This window comes from Acartia tonsa, chromosome 2 (assembly GCF_053477335.1).
Source record: "Acartia tonsa isolate MP-2025a chromosome 2, ASM5347733v1, whole genome shotgun sequence".
In the NCBI taxonomy this organism is placed as follows: Eukaryota; Metazoa; Arthropoda; class Copepoda; order Calanoida; family Acartiidae; genus Acartia; species Acartia tonsa.
The window spans coordinates 45,745,274-45,767,292 of NC_137261.1; the positions used below are offsets into that span (position 1 = coordinate 45,745,274).

The 22,019-nt window shown below is 30.7% G+C and overlaps 2 protein-coding genes across 3 annotated transcripts in view; both read right to left on the bottom strand.

Annotated features, from left to right (window-relative positions):
- LOC145311986 (uncharacterized) overlaps positions 1–13,229 on the bottom strand; it is a 32,519-nt gene extending 19,290 nt beyond the window's left edge. The window contains exons 1-2 of one of the 2 annotated variants that reach the window (XM_080151063.1): positions 13,182–13,229; positions 12,293–12,362 (exon numbers count right to left, since the gene is read on the bottom strand). In XM_080151063.1, the coding sequence (XP_080007189.1) occupies positions 12,293–12,362; positions 13,182–13,228 (117 nt within the window). In that variant the 5' untranslated portion in view covers position 13,229. Of the gene's footprint in view, positions 1–12,292; positions 12,363–13,092; positions 13,138–13,181 lie in introns of those variants that run through there. The other variant, XM_080151064.1, reaches the window with a different exon arrangement.
- LOC145311985 (ATP-dependent translocase ABCB1-like) overlaps positions 1–22,019 on the bottom strand; it is a 516,884-nt gene that overhangs the window by 377,995 nt on the left and 116,870 nt on the right. The gene's annotated exons all lie outside the window — the stretch shown is intronic.

Genomic DNA, 22,019 nt, shown 5'->3' on the forward strand with positions numbered 1-22,019 from the left:
TTAAAAAAATAGCCTATTATTTTAATTATTAATTAATATTATTTTTCCCTTGCCCTCTGGACAAAATAAAAAAAAAATTATTTGGCTACTTGTTTTTTTTACCTCGATTGGGGAGAAGACTCTTTTCTTCTTTTCTTCACCCTTGGAGGTGAACACAACTTTGTTATTATGCGCTTCCGTTGTGGATCAGCTATTTTTGACGCCACTGGAGTGCAACTGAAATTAAATAAATAAATAAATAAAGCATTTCAATTTTCTCTGGTTCTTTTTAGAACCCACAAAATTTACCAAATTTGGGATTATATTCTAAAAAAAAATGGCCTCTCTTGGTGTGTAGAGCACCGAGAGTTGCTGAACATGGAAGGAATTTGCCCCGGAGGATGGATTACTCAATGCGACCCAACCTAACCTGACCAAAAGTAAGTAAGGATATTTTTTTAACATTTACCTACCCTAAGATAAAAAGTTACTGTAAAAATACAAAGGAACCCACTACTTTTCATAATCCCCTTTATTATAATTTTATTAGGGGTATAAATATAAAATGAAAATATTATTATTACCTAATGGTATTAGGGTATAAATATAAAATGAAAATATTATTGAGATAAAATCAACCTTATTCGACGTTCACTCAAAGCCCAAAAATAATGGACTTAAAAGTGTATTAAACTGTATATAAGACATTTGCGAATATATTGATACCATTAATTTGCCTCTTAGATAGAAAAAAGTATGTTTTTTTAATATTTTTCTCTTGCTACAAATCAAATTTCAAATTTGAGTCACCAAAAATGCTAAACTAATTTTTGCTCTAGAAGAATCAATTTTTGGAGTTAGAAAGTGCTTAATACCTCATTTTAATCGCCTGGCATTGCTTTATAATATACAGGTAATGACTTGGTTTTTTATGGAACAGCTGACTAAAAAATCGAGGTTTTGTGATAAACCCACTTTTGTTGTTGCTTCATAAATGATATTTTTTTCCCAAATTTTTTTGGCTGTAAAGAAGCTTTATATATTCATATAACATCCACCTAAATTTGACTTTTGATATTTTATTTATAACATCACCAGAGGGAATTGAATTTTGGAGAAAAAAATATCAATTTATATTTTACACTGCTATGCATTGTTCTTGTTCTTGTTTCTAAAAAAAATTTATATTATAAAAAAGAGAATTATTTAACGCTTCTATAGGTATGTTTATCATTTTTCTAGGCTAAATATAACTATAATTACACCATTTTAAAGTTAGACATCTTAACATATTAACACAATTATTGAATCGGTCTGTATTATTAAGCTGGCATCCCTTAAAACAGCTGCATTTCATTATCCTATTATATATAGTAATTATTATATGTATAAACACACTTAATTTTTTATCTTTTTATTGATGGAATACATATGTTTCTCTATAAAAATAGATCATCAGTTCCAATTAAGATGTATAAAATAAGAGTTAAAAAAAATATATATATATGTCAATGCATTTTGAATCCTTTTAAAAGACTAAATAAGAAAGAAGTGTTAGAAAATTGTGCCCCCTGCGGGGTTTTTTACTGCTTATATCCTCTGGGTTGGGGGGGAATTAGCATCTTTATATAAAAAGGGGGAGTTGTTTGAAGAGAATCTTTAAAGAGAAAAAAATAGGTCATATTTTATCATTTGCAGTTTTACAAATTAATACATATTATATAAAGCTTTTTTGTCTGTAGCTTAAGATTTCGGTAAAGTATAAGGCTATTTTACTAATTTCCTTACTCCTTTAATTACAGAGCTCCTAGTTGGTTGGAGCGCAGCTGCTAGTAAATAAACAAAGTAAAATGATTCCTAAATAATTGATTTACAATTTTAAAAAGCAAAACATTTTTACAATTAGGATGTGTATATCCACGCCATGGTTAGCTCTTTTTGTTAATTTAGGCGTGTTAGACATTAGAATTAATCTTAAATGTTGGAAGATGATTTTTGTAGCAGTAAGGTACTTAGCAACTTTATAATCATTACTTTATGTAAAGGGATGTCCCGGTGGGGGGGGGGGGTTAGGGGGTTAAGGGTTATTAATTAATTTGGGGCGACCCCATAATTTTTAATCTTCCCCTTCCCCCCCCCCAAAAAAAAAAATATAAAAAGCTTTGATGTACTTGCCTCTATTATATAAAGATTACCCCACAAAATGAACATGGTGATGCCCAAATTTAGATATTTCAATCCCCCCCCCCCTTCCCCCCCAAATCAAAAAGCTTGGACGTCCTTGATTAAGTAAGCTCATTTTAAACATACTGAAATCAATTTGTGTAAACAATTATCCTATTTAGTTTTTTAGTAGTGAAGCTACTCTATAATTCAAAATATTTGTCCGTCCATTGTCTGTCCATTCATCTGTATGTCTGTTCATTGGTATGTCTGTCTGTCTGAGACAGAAAGGGAAAAACGATATTTTCTCGGCTTCTATAAAAGATAGAAGGCTGAAATTTTCATGGATTGAATATTCTCTCTCTCTATCAATACTCCATATTTTCATCAAGTTTCATTAGGATTTGCCAAAAAACTGGGGTGGGCTATATCAATTCCTACATTTCAAGTTTTCATGATTTTCTCTACTCCTATTCAAGTTAGATGGTTGAAATTCAGGGATTGAATACTTTGATATTTTGCATAATTTTATCAAGTTTTATTGAGATTTACTTATTGGGGTTCTACCTCAAACATAGGAGTCCCAAATGTCGGAGTGGACAAATGCAGGAGTCCCAAACATCGGAGTGGACAAACATAAGAATGGGACAAACGTCAGAGTGGACAAACATCAAGATTGACAAACATTGGAGTGGACATTGCTTAAATAAAACCTAGGAGTGTCTACTATTTTAATAATATTACAATTTTGAAATTTTTTATACCCTTGTCTACAAAATAATGACTATGGCTGGAGCGCTCAGCCCCCTAGCCTATATCCTAACCTAACCTAACTAAGAAAAGTAACAGGACGAAGGTAGGGGGGGCTGTGTTTGTATATAAAAAATTCAAAATTGAAAAAAAAGTTTGGGACTCCTGTGTTTGTCCACTCCGATGTTTGTCCCAAAAATCCTGCGTTTGTCCACTCCAACGTTTGTCCCACTCCTGCGTTTGTTCCACTCTGACGTTTGGGACTCAAGCATTTGTCCCTCCAATGTTTTTACACTCCTACATTTGGCATGGAACTGATTATTGGTTGGGGTGCTAGTTTGATTCCTAGATTTGTAAGTTTTAAGGATTTTGTTTACTCCTATTAAAAAAAATTTAAAAGGCTGGTTTTATACCCCCCATAATATATTACGGGGGGTGATTACCCCTATCCCTAAAAAAAATTACCCTTTTACAAGCACCTCCCCCTGGATACTCCTGCACTCCCCCTTGTAGTGACTAGGCCAACTTTATGGTCTCTGGTTTCAGGAAGCCCATTCAATTATGAGAAGTTCACATTATAAAAGCACTCTAATAGCATCCTCTCTATTAGCATTACATGTGTAATGCATTATAGATAGACAGATAGATATTGTGAGAGATCCTACACTTTATAACACCTTGTTTTGCATGGTAAAAATTGTTCCAATAGTTCTTGATATTGATATTTTATTTAAAAATTACAATAACTTGAATATAATGATGTTTAAAAAATGCTGAAATTATAGTTATATTTAGACTAGAAAAATGATTAACAAACCTATAGAAGCATTAAATAATTCTCTTTTTAATTATAAAAATATTTTTTAGAAACAAGAACGAGAACAATGCATAGCAGTGTAAAATATAAATTGATATTTTTTTCAAAATTCCAAAACTATCCAGGGTCCTATAAGAAGCATCCATAAAACACAGAACTCAATAGGTACTGTAATGGTCGAAATCTTAAGCTGAAGACAAAAAAGATTACTACTTTATATAATAGGATAATGAAATGCAGCTGTTTTAAGAGTTGCCAGCTTAATAATACAGACCGATTCAATAATTGTGTTAATATGTTATGATGTCTAACTTTAAAATGGTGTAATTATAGTTATATTTAGCCTAGAAAAATGATAAACATACCTATAGAAGCGTTAAATAATTCTCTTTTTTATAATATAATTTTTTTTAGAAACAAGAACAAGAACAATGCATAGCAGTGTAAAATATAAATTGATATTTTTTTTCCAAAATTCAATTCCCTCTGGTGATGTTATAAATAAAATATCAAAAGTCAAATTTAGGTGGATGTTATATGAATATATAAAGCTTCTTTACAGCCAAAAAAATTAGGAAAAAAAATATCATTTATGGAGCAACAACAAAAGTGGGTTTATCACAAAACCTCGATTTTTTAGTCAGCTGTTCCATAAAAAACCAAGTCATTACCTGTATATCATAAAGCAATGCCAGGCGATTAAAATGAGGTATTAAGCACTTTCTAACTCCAAAAATTGATTCTTCTAGAGCAAAAATTAGTTTAGCATTTTTGGTGACTCAAATTTGAAATTTGATTTGTAGCAAGAGAAAAATATTAAAAAAACATACTTTTTTCTATCTAAGAGGCAAATTAATGGTATCAATATATTCGCAAATGTCTTATATACAGTTTAATACACTTTTAAGTCCATTATTTTTGGGCTTTGAGTGAATGTCGAATAAGGTTGATTTTATCTCTATTATTACCTAATGCTATCAATGGGGGTTATTTTTTTTGTGGGGGTCCCCAACCCCTCCTTTTCCTCCAACATTTCCGACCCTGGAGTGCAACTGAAAATTAAATAAATAAATAACATTTACCTACCCTAAGATAAAAAGTTACTGTAAAAATACAAAGGAACCCACTACTTTTCATAATCCCATTTATTATAATTTTATTAGGGGTATGCATTTGAGCTTAATAGTAAATAAAAAGTAAAAATACGACGAAACCCACTAATTTTATAAGGGGTAGTTTCACGAAATGCATTTGAGCTTAATAAATAAAAAGTTACTGTAAAAATCCCATTTCTATAATTTTTTTAGCATGGGTAGATGCACTTCGTGAAACTACCCCTTTTAGTTTTTTTATAACATTATTAAATATAAAATGAAAATATTATTATTACCTAATGTTATAATTTTATTTTTTGGAATAGTAAGGGATAAAATAAACACACATAAAAGAAAGTGTGGGGGGGGGGGGTATAATCCGTATCCAATTACTACGAGGGAAATCATGAGATGTGTTGGAAAATATTTATATGACATGTAAGACTAAGAATTCTCCTAATTTCCCCTTGAGGAGGGGGGAGGATTTGATGCTTAATCTGCAGAAGGGGTAATTTAACACTTAATTTACCCTCCGTAAAAGATTAAAGATTAAAAGAGTAAAGATTATTTGAAACCTGCCCCACCCCCCTTTTTCAACACTTCTTATTTGAATATAATTATATGTAATCTTTTTTTCTCCACCCATCATAACGTAATGGTTAGGAGGAGGGGGGGGGGGGAAACAACAAGATTTAATTTGGATTTAATACGATGAAATTTTAGTAAATAAATTAGCCGTTAGAGGCTGAATATTTCAAATTGTTTTTCAATTTATACTTAAGTTTCATCATTCATTGGTAAGAAAAGTTAAAAATTATATTTCAAGTTTTAGAAACCTATTTTTAAGAAAAGTTACATTTGAGATGAATAGAATTAAAAAAGTATTCGGTAATGTAGACAAACAAAATTGCTTCAAAGTTACATATTGGAAGTTACATAACATTCAAGGATTTTCAACTTTATTGTCAGCTTGCTGTCACTTTATGAAGGCTTTTTGGCCAATTATAGAATAGATTGATGATAATGATATGATGAATATCTGTATCATTTCATATCTTTTAAAAACAAAGTTTTATACCAATGTTTTCTTTTTGGTTTGCTCAACAATTTTGGGGAATTTTGGGACTTGGTTGCTTCATTAAGTTGAGTGTAAAAACGTTTCAACTATTAATTGTTATTTACAAAAGGGGTAATTTTGTGCATCATCATTGGGAGTGTACATCAATTTATCGGCCATTATAATATAAGGTTATAATTTATAAAGGTGTCATATATATAAACCTTTCTTAAAAGTTAAAAAAACTCTCTCCCGTCACCCAGCATTAGTGGAAAATTTTTATAAAGGAAAATTTAAATAAATAAAGGGATTATTCTTTGTATTTTTTTTTTTTGGGGGGGGGGTTATAATAAAGGTGTCATATATATATTATGGAAAATTTTTATAAAGGAAAATTTAAATAAATAAAGGGATTATTCTTTGTATTTTTTTTTGGGGGGGGGGGTTATATTCAAAATCTTCAACCCTTTCTTTTCATATAGCAACCCTTCTTAAATAGGGGAGGGGGGGGAGACTAGTGTAAAATAAACAGCCCATTGCCCTTCCCTTTTTTTTTGGGGGGGGGGGGACTATAAAGGTGTTACTTACATGTAAAACCCTTCCCCCACCCATATATGTTTGATGATATTGACCTCTAGGCTCTAAATGCGGATGCCACTTATTTTAAAGGGTATGTAAAGATAAAATTTTTTCATGCTATTAGACTATTAGTATTAACAAATTAAAAATCTTAACATTTTCTAAATAATAAATATCGAAGATTGATTTTACGGCATTAGGTTGGTTTATTCGAAGATTGATTTTACGGCATTAGGTTGGTTTATAAAGATAATTTACATTTTACATTTTACAAATTTGTAATTTAAAGTTAAATTGTAGGTTGGCGACGAACGAGAGATGGGCCAGCCAACTTCAAGTTACTTGGATACTAAGGGGAGAAGAAACGGCGGCGCAACCGCCGAAAACTGCCGAGAAAAGGCAAAATAAATTTCAGCGGCTTATCGGAAGGTAATGATGAAATTACATTTTTGCATACAACCCCTTTATTTTAATGGCTTTCTCTACCTTTTGAACGCCTTTCTCTTTCTTTTAAATGCGTAATTATTTTTTATATACGCATAAAATAAACTTATAAAGTTAATTATTTTTTAATATTTGATTTTGCAGTGTTTTTATACTTATATTGTGAACGTTTTGAAATTGAATTGAAATTGAATTATATCTGCATTTGCATTATGAAAAATACTAATTATTATTATTTATTACCTTAATAATTTATTTCAGTATAAATATCCGAATAATGAAATCTAGACCCAGCACGAAACGAAGGAGCCTGCGAATACTTGAACGACGTCAACGACTTGACCCAGGTATAATATATATTGAATTCTATTTATTTTTAGTTATTCCAAGTGTAATATAATGAATAAATAATCTTTATACTAAAGGATCTCGCTAACCAATGAACCGATCGGGTTCTCCTTTTTACCTTTTAATTTACCTTTTTAAAAGCGAAGCTTTTCTATAATTATGGTCGGTCCGTCCGATTTAGAAAGCGTAGCAACTCTATAATCATTACCAGAATGTCCGTACGTCCATTTTAAACATGTTGATTTTTCGTCCGAGATAGTTAGCTTTTATTCGTTAATTTTAGGCATGTTAGAATTGCAGGAACAGGAATAGGGACTCTTACACCATTAATAATATAATTATAATAATTATTATTATTAATGGTGAAACTATTGTTGACCCTATTCCCCACTCCAGGGGGGCCATCGGCGCCCCTAGGGCCCCTGGGACCTTGAGGACCTTGAGGTCCTTGAGGACCTTGAGGACCTTGAGGACCAGGAGCAGGACCAGGAGCACCAGGAGCAGGAGCACCAGGGGCAGGCTGGTCAACTGGCGGCGGTGGTACTACACCAGCAGGTCCAACTCCAGGAGCATTAAAAACCTGATCACCAATGATGATCAGGTTTTGCCCTATATTTCCCGCCTGCCGTGGTGCACCACGTACATGGGCGCGCTGGACAGGGGCACGCTGGGGCTGGACAGGGGCACGCTGGACACGGGCACGCTGGACACGGGCAGGCTGGACAGCCGGTTCAAGGGCCGCAACCCCCGCACGTACCATACTCCTGGTTACTGAAGGCATTATTAACAGAATCAGATAATAATAATTGATGATAAATATGATGGCGATGGTGAACAGGACGATGGCGATGGTGAACAGGACGATGGCGATGGAATATGATGATAAGAATAAGATGATACTGATAGGGATGACTGTGGAAAACTGTATAAGATGACTGGTGTTGTTGACTTGTTGACCTTGGTCTTGAATGCTTCTTATATTTTATTAAACTAAGTTGTATTTGAACGGAACTCAGATATTTATACTAAATCTCCGCCCCCTTTGGCCTTTTCTTCCGGTCATCATACGACGTATTTGCGATGGTTTTAACGTGGTTTTAAGATTTTAAGTACTTTCCGGTCATACACTTAAAGCTTAAATAAGTCTTTACTATATTTTTGATAACTCTTACTCTTAGTAGAAATTATAATTGTACATACATCCTATATCCGTAAAATTGTGTTTAATACTATTTTAATATAATCTTGAAAAAATAATATTTGATTGAAATAGAAATCATTTAAATTTACTATATTTGATAACTCTTACTCTTAGTAGAAATTATAATTGTACATACATCCTATATCCGTAAAATTGTGTTTAATACTATTTTAATATAATCTTGAAAAAATAATATTTGAAATAGAAATCATTTAAATTTATGAGAAAGAAAAATCTGTAAGAAATCGTTTTTACTTTCCGGTCATACACTGGGATTAATAAGTCTTGTCTTTACTATATTTGATAACTCTTACTCTTAGTAGAAATTATAATTGTACATACATACATCCTATATCCGTAAAATTGTGTTTAAATACTATTTTAATATAATCTTGAAAAAATAATATTTGAAATAGAAATCATTTAAATTTATGAGAAAGAAAAATCTGTAAGAAATCGTTTTTACTTTCCGGTCATACACATATTATAAATGCAGGTGTTAAATTAAAACCTTATAAAAAGAGGGGAGAATTTCATTAGATTGGTTTAGCCTGGTAGTAATGGTTAGTTAGAAGGAGGGGTGGGGGAGGGAGATAAACAACAAGATTTAATTTCTCACGGAAATACATTTTGATTTTTGTCTGTCTATCTTTTATGTTGCTTCAGAAAATAGATATTTATCGCATCGTATTATAGACATATTATAGACATTTTCGTTTTTATTTATGTAAATAAATCAGAAATAGCTTCGCTTCAAAAGTTAGTTTCTATAGTTTTACTTTTAACATATTATAGACATTTTCGTTTTTATTTATGTAAATAAATCAGAAATAGCTTTGCTTCAAAAGTTAGTTTCTATAGTTTTACTTTTAACATATTATAGACATTTTTGTTTTTATTTATGTAAATAAATCAGAAATAGCTTCGCTTCAAAAAATAGGTTCTATAGTACTTTTACTTTTAACATATTATAGACATTTTCCGTGGATTTTAATTTTTAAAATATATCTTTAGTTTTTTTTTCACAAAGCCGTAATTTGTCGATATAAGTCGATTTAATTTTTTTTATTAAAAAAAATAGATATCATTCTAGAAATCTACATACAAAGAAATAAAAACTTGACTTAAGTACTCGTTTTTATGGTAAATAAAAATATCGTCTGTACTTTCCTAGGAGTTTTATGAAGGCTTTTTGACCAATTATACAAAGATATGATGATAGTAACCAAATTTAGATAATCACTTTAATAATTTTAGTTCTTTCTTTTTGTCTGTCTATCTTTTATTAAATACAAATCGTAAAATTCGGAATAACTATATACGGTTTTTTTGGACTTCAGTTGAAAGAAATCGTTTTTAATTTCCGGTCATACGCTTATAATACGATGTGATAATTTGATAAATATCTATTTTTTGAATTAAATTTATCGCCTGGACAGACATACTTACAAAGCTATGTTCATATATATTTAAGATTTTAGATTAGTTTGTTTCCCTTCAGTATTTTTTTTGTTTTGGAGCGAAGCTATTTCATAATTAATTTTTTTAAAATTTTTATAGACATTTTTCCGTGCATTTTAAATTTGTTTCAATTTTCCCATAATTACTAAAATAAAAGAATAATGTCAGTTGTCTATAATATGATAGGATAAATATCTATTCCAATATGGCTTCTAAATTACATATACGGCACAATGCGATAAATATCTATTTCAAACCGTTGGGTCAGTAATTATATAGAAATAAAAACTTGACTTAAAAGTACTCGTTTTTATGGTAAATAAAATTAACATATCTTCGCTTAATCGCTGTACAATATTTTTTTTTTGGGGGGGGGGGGGCGGGGAGGAAAAATTTATGTCACCTGATTAAGGAAGGGAAACTGGAAGGGTCAACTTAACTGAACTCACATGAGAAATATGAGATCTTCATACAGAACAATAATTTTCTATAATTAGGGTCAGTTTGTCCGTCGACTATTTGTCGACTATTCTGAACTATTTAAGTGTTATTATCCGTTTGTTATACAGTTTCAGAAATCGTTTTAATCTTACAGAACAATAGCTTTTTTATAATTAGGGCTGGTCAATCCGTAAGAAAGCGGATAGCTTTTTTCATTTCTGGTAATGTAGGCATTTGCTTCCTGTATCCGTTTGTCATAAAGTTTCAGTACTAGTTTTTATGGATGTTTTAATCCTTGTTAATATTCCCCAATATACAAGGTATATTGATAAAAGGGTCAACTTAGTCACGTGAACAAGGACAATATACATTTTAACCCCCCCCCCCCCTTTCATATTCATATTTGACTTGCAACTTTAGATGGAAATATAAATAGGATTTAACTTTCACTGAGGGAATTTAGCAATATTTGGCACCAATTTTAATATTTTGAAGCCGTAAATTAGTTTTTGAAACTAACGATATGACTGAAATTATTATCGATTCAGCGTTTTTTTTTTTGGGGGGGGGGGAACATTTATGACCGCATAAAGCTAAGGGTCAACTCATGATACAGGAAATATGAGACCTTAGAGAACAAGGACAAAACGTTACAATTTACAAAAGTAACTCCAATCCAAATAAAATAAAAATATTTATTTTCATTTTATTTAAGTCAACATAGTTTATTTATTTATTTAGATTATTTATTTCATTAAAGTAAAAAAAGTTATGATTATTGTTTTGTTAGTATGTTAGGTTAAATAATAAATTAGTACATATTACTTGAGTTAGAATGATTAATACATTATTTAATGGTTATTGGTGGTTTATTTTTTAACTTTTCTTTCACTTTATGATATTAGCAAGTTTGATATATGGTTGAGTTGAAATGTAGAAGACAGTAAGCAGGGTGGAGGGTTGGAGAATGTATGGTGTTGGAACTTTGGAAGGTGGATTATTATAGAGTAGATACGCTGAAAGCCTGAAACAAAAAATCTTAAGTCTTAACAGCTATGTGAGGGAGAGGGGGGGGGGGTGGTAATTTATCTATCCTTTACAACCCTCTCACATACTCACACGACAATACAAATACACATAATAAATACTAGGATATGACAATGAAAGAAAAATCGAGATTTTTGGAATAAAGAAAGGGGAGAATAAATTATTTAAAAGTCTTATCTATTATACAAATTTTATATCTAAGTTTTCATATTTATTGAATTGTTTACAAGTAAAACTGATATGGTTCTGATATCGCAAAAACCAATCAACCAATATTATTTTTTTTATAATTCATTCTAAAAAAATAAAAAAAACTCATCAATATTTAATTTTTAAAGTTTTCATATTTATTGAATTGTTTAAAAGTAAAACTGATATGGTTCTGAGTTCTGATATCGCAAAAACCAATCAACCAATATTATTTTTTTTATAATTCATTCTATAAAAATAAAAAACTCATCAATATTTAATTTTTAAAAAAAAATTGTATAAAAAGTAAAAAAAAACACTGAGAAAATATTAGGTGTAGAGGTTTTGTGTTCTTTCTAGACAGCCATATTGGCTATTTTTCCAAATTTTGACGGAACGAAAAAATTTATTGGAAAATATCAGTAAATATTAACTTTCAGGATCGTAAAAATTTAGAAAAGATTTTAATATTTATGTTTCATGTCCAAATTCAACCCTTTCCCTAATTATTATAAACGACTTTGGACAGTTCGAAAATAGGGGGAATATTAAAGAAATATTGACCCGTGAGTTTCAAATTTCCATCGTCAAAGATATATTGAATAGATTTCAAGTAGACATATGTCTGATGAAATGTCCGCAGACAAAAGAAATATTTCCATTACAGGTCTTCATCCACGGATACCTATCTATAATACAATTTTTAAATAACTAATACTAGCCTTATATCCTGAAGCAGAAGTTAATTCATCATCAGATGTAACCCCATCAGTCGGAGTGCATATTTTACTTCTAAAAATAATGTAAAATATTACAGGTTTTTTAAAAAGATTATTTAACAAATGTTTCCAATTTCATGAAAATATATTATTATCTATCATATCCAACTAGAATTATAAATCTAAGAAAATCCCTTAAAATTAGTGTACGCCTAAAAATTATTCAAAATGGCATTAAAGGAAGTTTTGCTGGAAATACACCGGCCTGACTGCTGAATGACCATTAAAAGTTGACCCTTTACCCAAAATTTAAAGTCTTTCGACTTCATCCGTAATACAAACTAAAATAACCTAATATGCCCCAGACATTTTAAAATGCTATTGATAAAAAAAAATATAAGTATGCACTCCACTATTGATTGTTATAATTAGGCACTTCAGGTTTGGAATCAACCAATTACAATTGAATAAAGGTAATCAGAGTTTTTGAGCAAACGAAATTTTAAATTATGTATACCAGTGTTATTTACACTTTCATATTTCACAACTGCTTGATTACATAGTGATTGAGTTATACCCCAAAGTAAATGTAGAATCTAGATTTAATATTCTATAGCAGAGTTATGTACCTTAGAGTACCATAGTTAGACGAATTAGGAGGGGGCAAAGTAACAACGTTGTTTCTAGATTTTATATACATATAGTAGAGTTATATACCTTAGAGTACCATAGTTAACGAAGTAGGAGGGGGCAAAGTAACCACGTTGGATCTAGCTGTATCATGCATGTAGGAGATTTATATATCTTAGAGTACCATAGTTAGAGGATTTAGGAGGGGACATAGCAACAATGTAGTTTCTAGATTTCATATAAATATAGTAGAGTTATGTACCTTAGAGTACCATAGTTAGAGGAAGTAGGAGGGGGCAAAGTCACCATGTTTGATTAGCTGTATTATGCATGTAGTCAGGGATAAGGGATGGGAAACCTGACCGAAAATTAGGTCTCAGCCTCCTTTTAAAAGTGATGGGGCAACTTTTCTTTTTTGCCTATAAAATCAACTCATTTTCGCCAGTTCATTATTGGCTGTAGGCCAATATCCAATAGCCTGATACTTGCTTTTAGCATTAACCAATTAATTAATAACAAACGCGTCCCCCAGTTCCTAATTGGCTAAATTAATTCAAGCAAACATAAATTTCTGCTATTAGAATGAAAACAATGGAAATTTTCTGCTATCAGAATGACTACAATATATATGATGTTCAATCACATCAACTTATTATTAAATCTACACATTAATAAATGTCCATATAGCAAAACATAAACAGAGAGATCGTTTTTTGAAGACTGCGTAGGATTCAACATTTTATACTTCAGAAAAATGTGAAAAACTCATGTCTTTAGACAATTTAAAAGTTATATTTCATGTGGAATTAATAGCCCACCTAAATGATTACAAATACAAAACTAGTTCAATATGTAAATAAAAAGTGTACTGTGTTTTGTTAAAAAAAATTTTCATTAATTTTGGTAAAAATTATTGCACACTTAATTAAACTTTTCTGTTAATTTTTAACGTAAAATTATTTTTTTTTTAATTCTTAATTTATATGTATGCTATGGAACAATTAGTTGATAGAATGTTACCCATGTACTTATTTAATTCTACTTAATTTATTTATTAAAGCTGGGGAGCTAAAGCGGTGTTTATTTCTATATACAAATTTTGGGGTGAAGTAGATCCCCCCTTAAAATGTTTGAAAATAAATCAGATTTAACCATCTCAAAAAAAAACTTTTTTTTAAATGGGGGGGGGGGGGGTGGCGAAGTAATGACCATCTTAACGGGATTCTACTTAAACCCACTAACATATTGGTTCTTTGAAAAGTTTTTATTCTTATTTTAATGCTTAGTTTCATACAATTATTTTGTTGATAACTAAAAAGCAAGTTAACAATTTCTTATCAAATATTAAACAGCTTAATAAAAATGAATGTAGAAAAATATAAACAAACTTGTTTTTAAAAACTATTTAATTATTAACAAGTGTTCATTGTCTACATGAGGTAAGAGTTTAGTAGATAGGATATTTTATTAAATCATTAAAAATATATTTTATTATTACCTATGATTAAGAACCTTTCTTTCAAATCGTTCCCTAAATATAAAATAAAATATAAGAGAATCCATTAAAAAAGTATCACTTACCCTCTCCTAAAAAGGAACATTTAAAATTTTGCTCTAAAAATTTTTGAGAAAACAAGGATTACAAAATCCATGAATGCAAAGCTCTGAAACTATAGGACAAAAAGATATAAAACTTTGAAGAGTCTAAACGAAACTATAAGTAAATTTGTTGAAAAACTGTTTGAATTCATAAGATTGTTGAAGGACACACTTACATTGTACATTGTTGGCCAAGGAATCAAAATTTAAAAATCACATACAAATCAATATGATTTAAATGAAAGTATGGACATTCTGTTCACGATTATAGAGTTGCTACGCTTTTAAATCATATATAACTATTACAGGAATCACCAATTTGATAAATTTAATTTAAATCTTTCCCTTGTAAACTCTCTGTATATCCCTTTCCTTGTGAATATATTAAATTTATGTGTAAAAAGTTTAAAGAAAAGGTATGCAGCAGCGGCACTGGTTCTAATATGTGTGCACTTTTAAACATTACCTACATTTATTTCCAACATTTATACAGTTGTTTTCACCCAAAGTGCAGGTTAAGCATTGATACACTCCAATCCAACACTTTTATTTTGAGATATGTATTTAGATATTGTGATTTTTTTACTATGCCTAAATCATGCAGTACCTATACATTCGGTGCTTCCTAGTACAAAATATAACCATACTACCTAACTTTAAATAATAAACAAACAAACAAAACATTCCCCCACTCTTAGGATTCACAGGAGCAAGTTACTAGCTAGGACTTATAGACTAAGTTGGTTGTGTAATATAATGGTTGACTGTCTATAAAATGTGGTTGATAGTTTCTAGTTTTGGACCTAAGGCAAAGATTATGATCTAAGTTGTTTTTAACTATATCCTGAAGTTTGAAGTACAATTATTGTAATGAGTTTTATGTCTTGTTTAAAGGTTGTATGTTTGAAATAGTTGAAATACTGTTGCAACCGCACAAATAACATTATATAACTTAGTTCCAGCTTTACAAAAAAACTTTTCTGTAACATTTTAAATTTATCTAAAGCTGTATATTATATAGGAAGGAAAAGAAAATTTTATCTGTTATATCAAATTCTGATCAAGTAAAAATTCTTATACAGGGTGTGTCACATAAATCGGGACATTTTTTAAATGGCCATAGCGCGAAAACTACTTGACCAATCAGAACGTTTGACCGCACATATGTTCAACAAGGCAGATTCCAAATGCGCCGGGGGTTTAATCTGGATTCTCGACTAAGGCCCACTAAATCTGACATCAGCCCATCTGTAGGTGAGGTAGAGTTATGCAACTTGCTGGGGATACTGTTAGATATATAAGTAAGTCACTAGAAAAGACTAGAGCTCTCTATCTGAAATGGCTTGGCCGTAGTACTTCAGCAAAGTGGAACGTGGTAGATTTTGAGATGTCAAAAACGTCAAAAATCGTGAAAATTCATGAAAATTTCTCGGTTCTCGATTTCAGGGACCCATATGGAACTTTAAAACTCATTTTAGACTATGGGTTGCGCTGACAACCCTAGCTAAAACTTCATGCCATTTCCAAAAAGGTAAAGAACGTCGTTCTAGCTCAACGTTTCTAAGGGCAGCTTGAAAGTTGGGTGAAATTGGATTCTGCGGTTACTCATGATTTTAAGGAAATGTGGCCTCCCAGCAGCCTGATCTTAGTTCCATGGACTTTTGGGCCTGGGGCTAATTTGAAGCAAGCACCAATAGACGTGCCCATACCACAAAGACCTCCCTCATTGCCACTATCAAGGAGAACTGCGCCAGCTTGGACAAGTACATTTTGACCTGGACCTGCCGGCGGTTGAGGAGGAGGGTAGAGGCAGTGATTGAAGCTGGCGGCGATTTTATTGAATAATCTACTAGTCATATACCTATTTTGCTTCCCAGTTTTTAAAATTCAATAAAATCTTTAAAATTGACGATATTATGTTCATTTCTTTAAAAATTACAAAATGTCCCGATTTATGTGACGCACCCTGTATAGCTTCAAGTGATGCTTAGATTCAAAGTCTAATTATTAAAGAAAGATGATGTGATAACCAACTTTACGTTGAAAAGCTACTCTATAATTCACTTTGTCAGTCCATCCGTAAGTCAGTCAGTCTTTACCGTTATAGGGGAAAGCTTCTTTTCTCGGCTTCAATTGAAGACAGTAATCAGTAATTTTCAAATGATGCCTATGCCATATGTGTAGTATTTTGTTCGTCTGTCTGTCATTCATGCTTTCAAATCATGTATTTTTTATTATCTCTCTTTTTTGTTATTACAACTGAAGATCTGCTCAATAACTCACTGTGTACGTTTATTCACTCAATAATTTCGCTACCAATTGATCTAGGCATCCTTGTTTTTTTATATTATAAGATTATCAACATATTTTTAGAGAGATAGTGTTGTTGGTTGGTTGGTTGTCTTATTGATGTTATTTCAAATATGACCTTGTCACCTTTTAGGATTTTTTACCTGTCAGTTTTTCTACCAGTCCATTGTTTAATACACACCAAGTAAACTATTAAACTGAAAAAATATAAATAATTTTCGAAACTTTATACAAATTATAGTTGTTGTTACTCATAGATTTGTTAATACTTTGATCTACACAAGAGTATCATGTACTCCAATAAAGTGAAACTCGTAGCTGGCTAAAATAAGAACCCCACTAGCCACCCCTATTGTCACATTCCCTCCCCTCTTACTTGATAAACGACTGACTAATAAATGATGACCATGTTAGCAAACTAAATTTACGAGAATATTTATTTCCCTTGTCATAATGTCCAACTATATTCTATATCCAACCATTTTCTTAACTTTTAATATGTAGGTACAAAAACTTCACTGGAAAAGAGATTTTTAGTACAGAAATACAGACAAATATCTTCTCTTTTTAATTTAAAGATTACATTTTTTACATATTATAATAGTTATTTCTCGCATCGTATTATAAACGGCTTCACACTTTTCCTCAACAGTTTAGCGGATTTAAGACCAACACGCAACAAGCGGTCAATGGATCCTATAAATAGACATATTTGCAAAACCAAAACTGGTTTTAGCTAAATTGTATCTGCTCCTTCTTCCGGATTATAGAATTTTTAAGAATTTGACTAAAAATGTGTGATAATTTGACTTTAAAATAGCCTTAGATGTAAATGTATATTACCTCTAACACATGAAAGCAGTAGTTGTTTTAAAAAACTTTTTTTGTAGATTAATTATAACTCATGAAATTGTCGACGGCGGTACCTTCTGGTTTTAATTAATGCTTTTTTTCTTCAAATTACCTTGAACTCTTAAACTTAGAAAGTAAAAAAAAAGTAATGAAAAATCAACATATTATTTAACTAAACAATTATGACAACATCCATAAAAGCGAAGCACTGAAACGGTAGGACAAACGGACATTAACACTTATATAGTGTCAGAACTGAATAATCAGAATATAAATTTATAAGAGTCGAGGCAAAATTGTAAGTAAATTTGTTGAAAACTGCTTGATTCAGGATAATGTTTATGGACATACTTACATTTTTATGACTTGATTATAGAGTTGCTTCGGTTAAAACATTATACTTTGTTGTCCCAGGAATCAGCATACCAAAAATCGGATGATTAGATCACATAAAAATTTGTTGTTAAAAAAGTAAAAAATCAATATGTTTAAAATGGATGTACGGACATTCTTGTAATGATAATAGAGTTGCTCTGCTTTCTAAATCGTACCTAATTACTAAAGGAATCACCATGCAAAGTTTGAAATCGATATGACATCTCTAACATGCCTAAATTAACAAAATAAAGCTATCCGTTGTGAAGGACGTACGGACGGACCGACTCTAATTATAGAAAAGCTTCGCTTTAAAAATTACTGACAGAATTTATTTACAACATATTTACTGTTATTAAAAGCGAAGCTTTTCTATAATTAGGGTCGGTACGTCCGTCTGTCCGTCAGTAAAAGTTAGATTTGAAGGTGGAAATGTTAGCTTTTTTAGTGGAACGGTTAGCTTTTTTCCGTTAATTTAGAATTTTCCTATCGATTTCAAACTTTGCAAGGTTATTCCTGTAGTTTTTAGGTACGATTTAGAAAGCATAGCAACTCTATTATCATTACAAGAATGTCCGTACATCCATTTTAAACATATTGATTTTTTTACTTTTTTAACAACAAATTTTTATGTGATCTAATCATCCGATTGATCTGATTGTTGAAGAAATTAGGCATTTAATTGATCATTTCAAAGATAAGTTATTAATAAGTATAGTCTAATTAGTTAAAAACTGAATAGTTCATTATACATTAAATAGTTTTACTATTAAGTAATTTGTTGCAAAATACAACATACTGTTTAAGGACATTATTATAGATGTGCCACGTTTATAACGTTGTACGTTGTTGTAGTATTTATTACAAAAAGGTTTAAAACTTTTTGTAGAATTGCTATGCTTTCTAAATCGTACCTTACTACTAAAGGAATAATCATGCCAAGTATGAAATCAATAGGACAATTATAAAAGGCCTAAATTAATGATAAGGGCTATCCGTTATGGACAGACAGACCAACCCTTAATAAAGAAAAGCTTTACTATTAAAATCAAGCATCAGAAAAAGTCTTCTTTTTTTTTAAATCATAATTATAGATCCACAACGACCAAAATCTTTGACCTATGTAGATTATGATCACATTTGAAAAAGGTTTTGCCATGTCTTAAATAAGATGTAAAATTAAATAAAAATTGTTTTCAATTGCTAAATAATCTTTAATACACCAGACATTAATTTGATGTTAAATTAAAATTATATATCTCTATATAAAAATAGTGATTGTGCACCTAGCATCTAGTTGGTCTGTTTTCCAAGGGGTAAGGCATAAAATCATCCTGAGACTAAAAATCAAATAGCCTGAACCCATCCTGGGTCCTATGTACGTGAAGCTTTCCTAGAGTGTAGAACTAAATCAGCTATCGAAATCTTAAGCTACAGATAAAATACATACTGTTTACATACCAAACATATCAGATGATCATTATCAAATTTTTTTTAACTTTAATGCAATTAAAATTAAAAAAACATTTGCTTTACCTAGTAACTATTAAGTAATAAAATGGTAAATGAAGTGTATTCAAGTATATCTTTTAAAGTAATGTTTTTAAATGAACCTTTCGTGTCATATAATAACCTACTTACTGTTTCATTATATAAAAATTTTATCCATATAAAATTTAAAATGGTTTAGAACAGAAAAGATAGACTTTTGTGTAATAAACGGCTAAGTATCTAATCAATTAGGATTAGTGCTTTTTATATGACTTTTTACATCACTAATAATGCATAAAATAACCACTGTTATACATCCTAAATATGCAGTGTTGAAATGTCTTTAAAAATATTGTTTTAAAGCCTCAACAAATATGACAAAATTATATTTACAAGCTTTAAACTATAAGATCATTTTTGATTAAAGGTTATTTTAAAGTCAAATAATCACATATTTTTATTAAAAATCTTTGAAATACTATAGACACGAAGAAGGAGCAGATACAATTTAGGTAAAACCAGTTTTGATTCAGCAAATGTGTATATTTATAGGATCCATTGACCGCTTGATGCGTGTTGGTTTTAAATCCGCTAAACTGTTGAGGAAAAGCGTGGCTTTCCGCGGATATAGAATGTACAATTATGAGATTAAAACTAGTTTTTTTAGCCCCGAGGTGACGAAGTCACCGGCTAAAAAAACTAGTTTTAATCTTATAATTGTACATTTCTATATTCGTAGAAAGCTGAATATAATACGCTGCTAGACATAATTTTTTCGTATGGATGAGAACTGGTTCCTATCCACCGGATTCGAATGAATACGAGAAACAAATTTCCAGTATGCCTTAGAAACCGATAAAAATCCGCTAGTTCTCAGCCTTACTTACAAATCATGTATAGCATCGTATAACAGACAATTTTCTACGAATATTAAATAAAAATTCTTAGAGTTAGTACCGGTTTTGTTAGCCCAGACCTTCAGTCCCATGGGGCTAACAAAACTTTTAACTTTCGCGGAAAGTTGTCTATAATACGATGCAATAAATAAATATTAATATATTTATGTAATCTAAGTTCTAATATCTACTAAGTACTGAACTTTTAGTTTTTATATTCGAATAATTTAGATACAAACTTTCGTTCAATGTAAGTTTAGCTAAAGCCCTAATAAAGATTACATAATTAATTACATGTATGCAAAATAAACTTTAATGTATGCTTTCAAGGAGGAAGGTATACAATATAAATACATTCATCTAAATTCCTTTTTTTTTATCGGCAAATTATTTTAATAAATAAGGCTTAATTTAATCGATATATAATTACTTGGATGTTGTAGCAGACTTTCATGTACTCTCATAAAGTGATACTTGTAGCGGATAAGATACCAATATCCCCCATCCATCCTCTTGACCCCATCCCCTCCACTGCTACTGGATGAACGAAATTAACAATAAATGAGGACCAATGTAGCAATATAAATTTCCCCCTGTCCAATACACATATCCCTGATTCTGCATCATATACGCTAAGTTTGGGTAAGGTTAATGTTATGCTTTTAAAGTCAAGGTTGTTCTAACAATACATTTATTACAATTTATATAATTAATTAATATAAAGATCAAAAAGAACGAATAAAATTAAACAAAGATGACATCACCCATAAGTAGCGAAGCACTAAAAATTCATAGAAGGACAAACAGACAAAATGAATTATAGAGAAATTGTTCTGTTGATGAATGTGCAATAAATCTTAGAAACCACGAAACTTTTCCGACGGACAAAGTAAATTATACACTAGATAGTCATTAATTCAGGGAACCTACTTTAAAAATTTCACCAGTCTATCTTCAATAGCAGTCGAGAACTGACGGAGAACCAAAGTGAGTATTATCGCTACTAAATAATTTAAAAATTTAATCTGGATATAATAAAACAAAAAGTAAATACAAAAGCAATAGATCATATAGGATATACTAGGATATAATGACAGGAGAAAGTAAGCTTGCTAATTTTGATCTTATTTATTGGTCGGTTCCTTCATCAAAAAACAAGGTTGGGGATGGGATAAAGGGGATGTTTGAGGGAATCGTTATTTAGCCAGCTGCGAGCATCACTTTATCAGTGTACATGCAAATCTGATGCAACATCCAAGTAATAACACATCGATTAAAAAAATCTACCTGACATAGAATATGCCGACAATGAGACAGCCAAAGGCAAGTAAAGCCAGTTCCCAGCCCATTCTTTCAACCTCATTTAGTTCTGGAAAAATTTTAGCTTAATAGTTAACACCTCCTATCAAGTTATCCTTATATAAAAGTAACAGGATCTGAGTGTGTGTTTGTGGGTGTAGAAGAATCTTATTGACCTCTAAACCGATATATTTCTTCTTTATAGTTTAGCTTCTCATAGGTGCTGGAAAGGTTTTAGCTATTACCCAACCTTTAAATTGAAATTGCCCCTAGAAAAG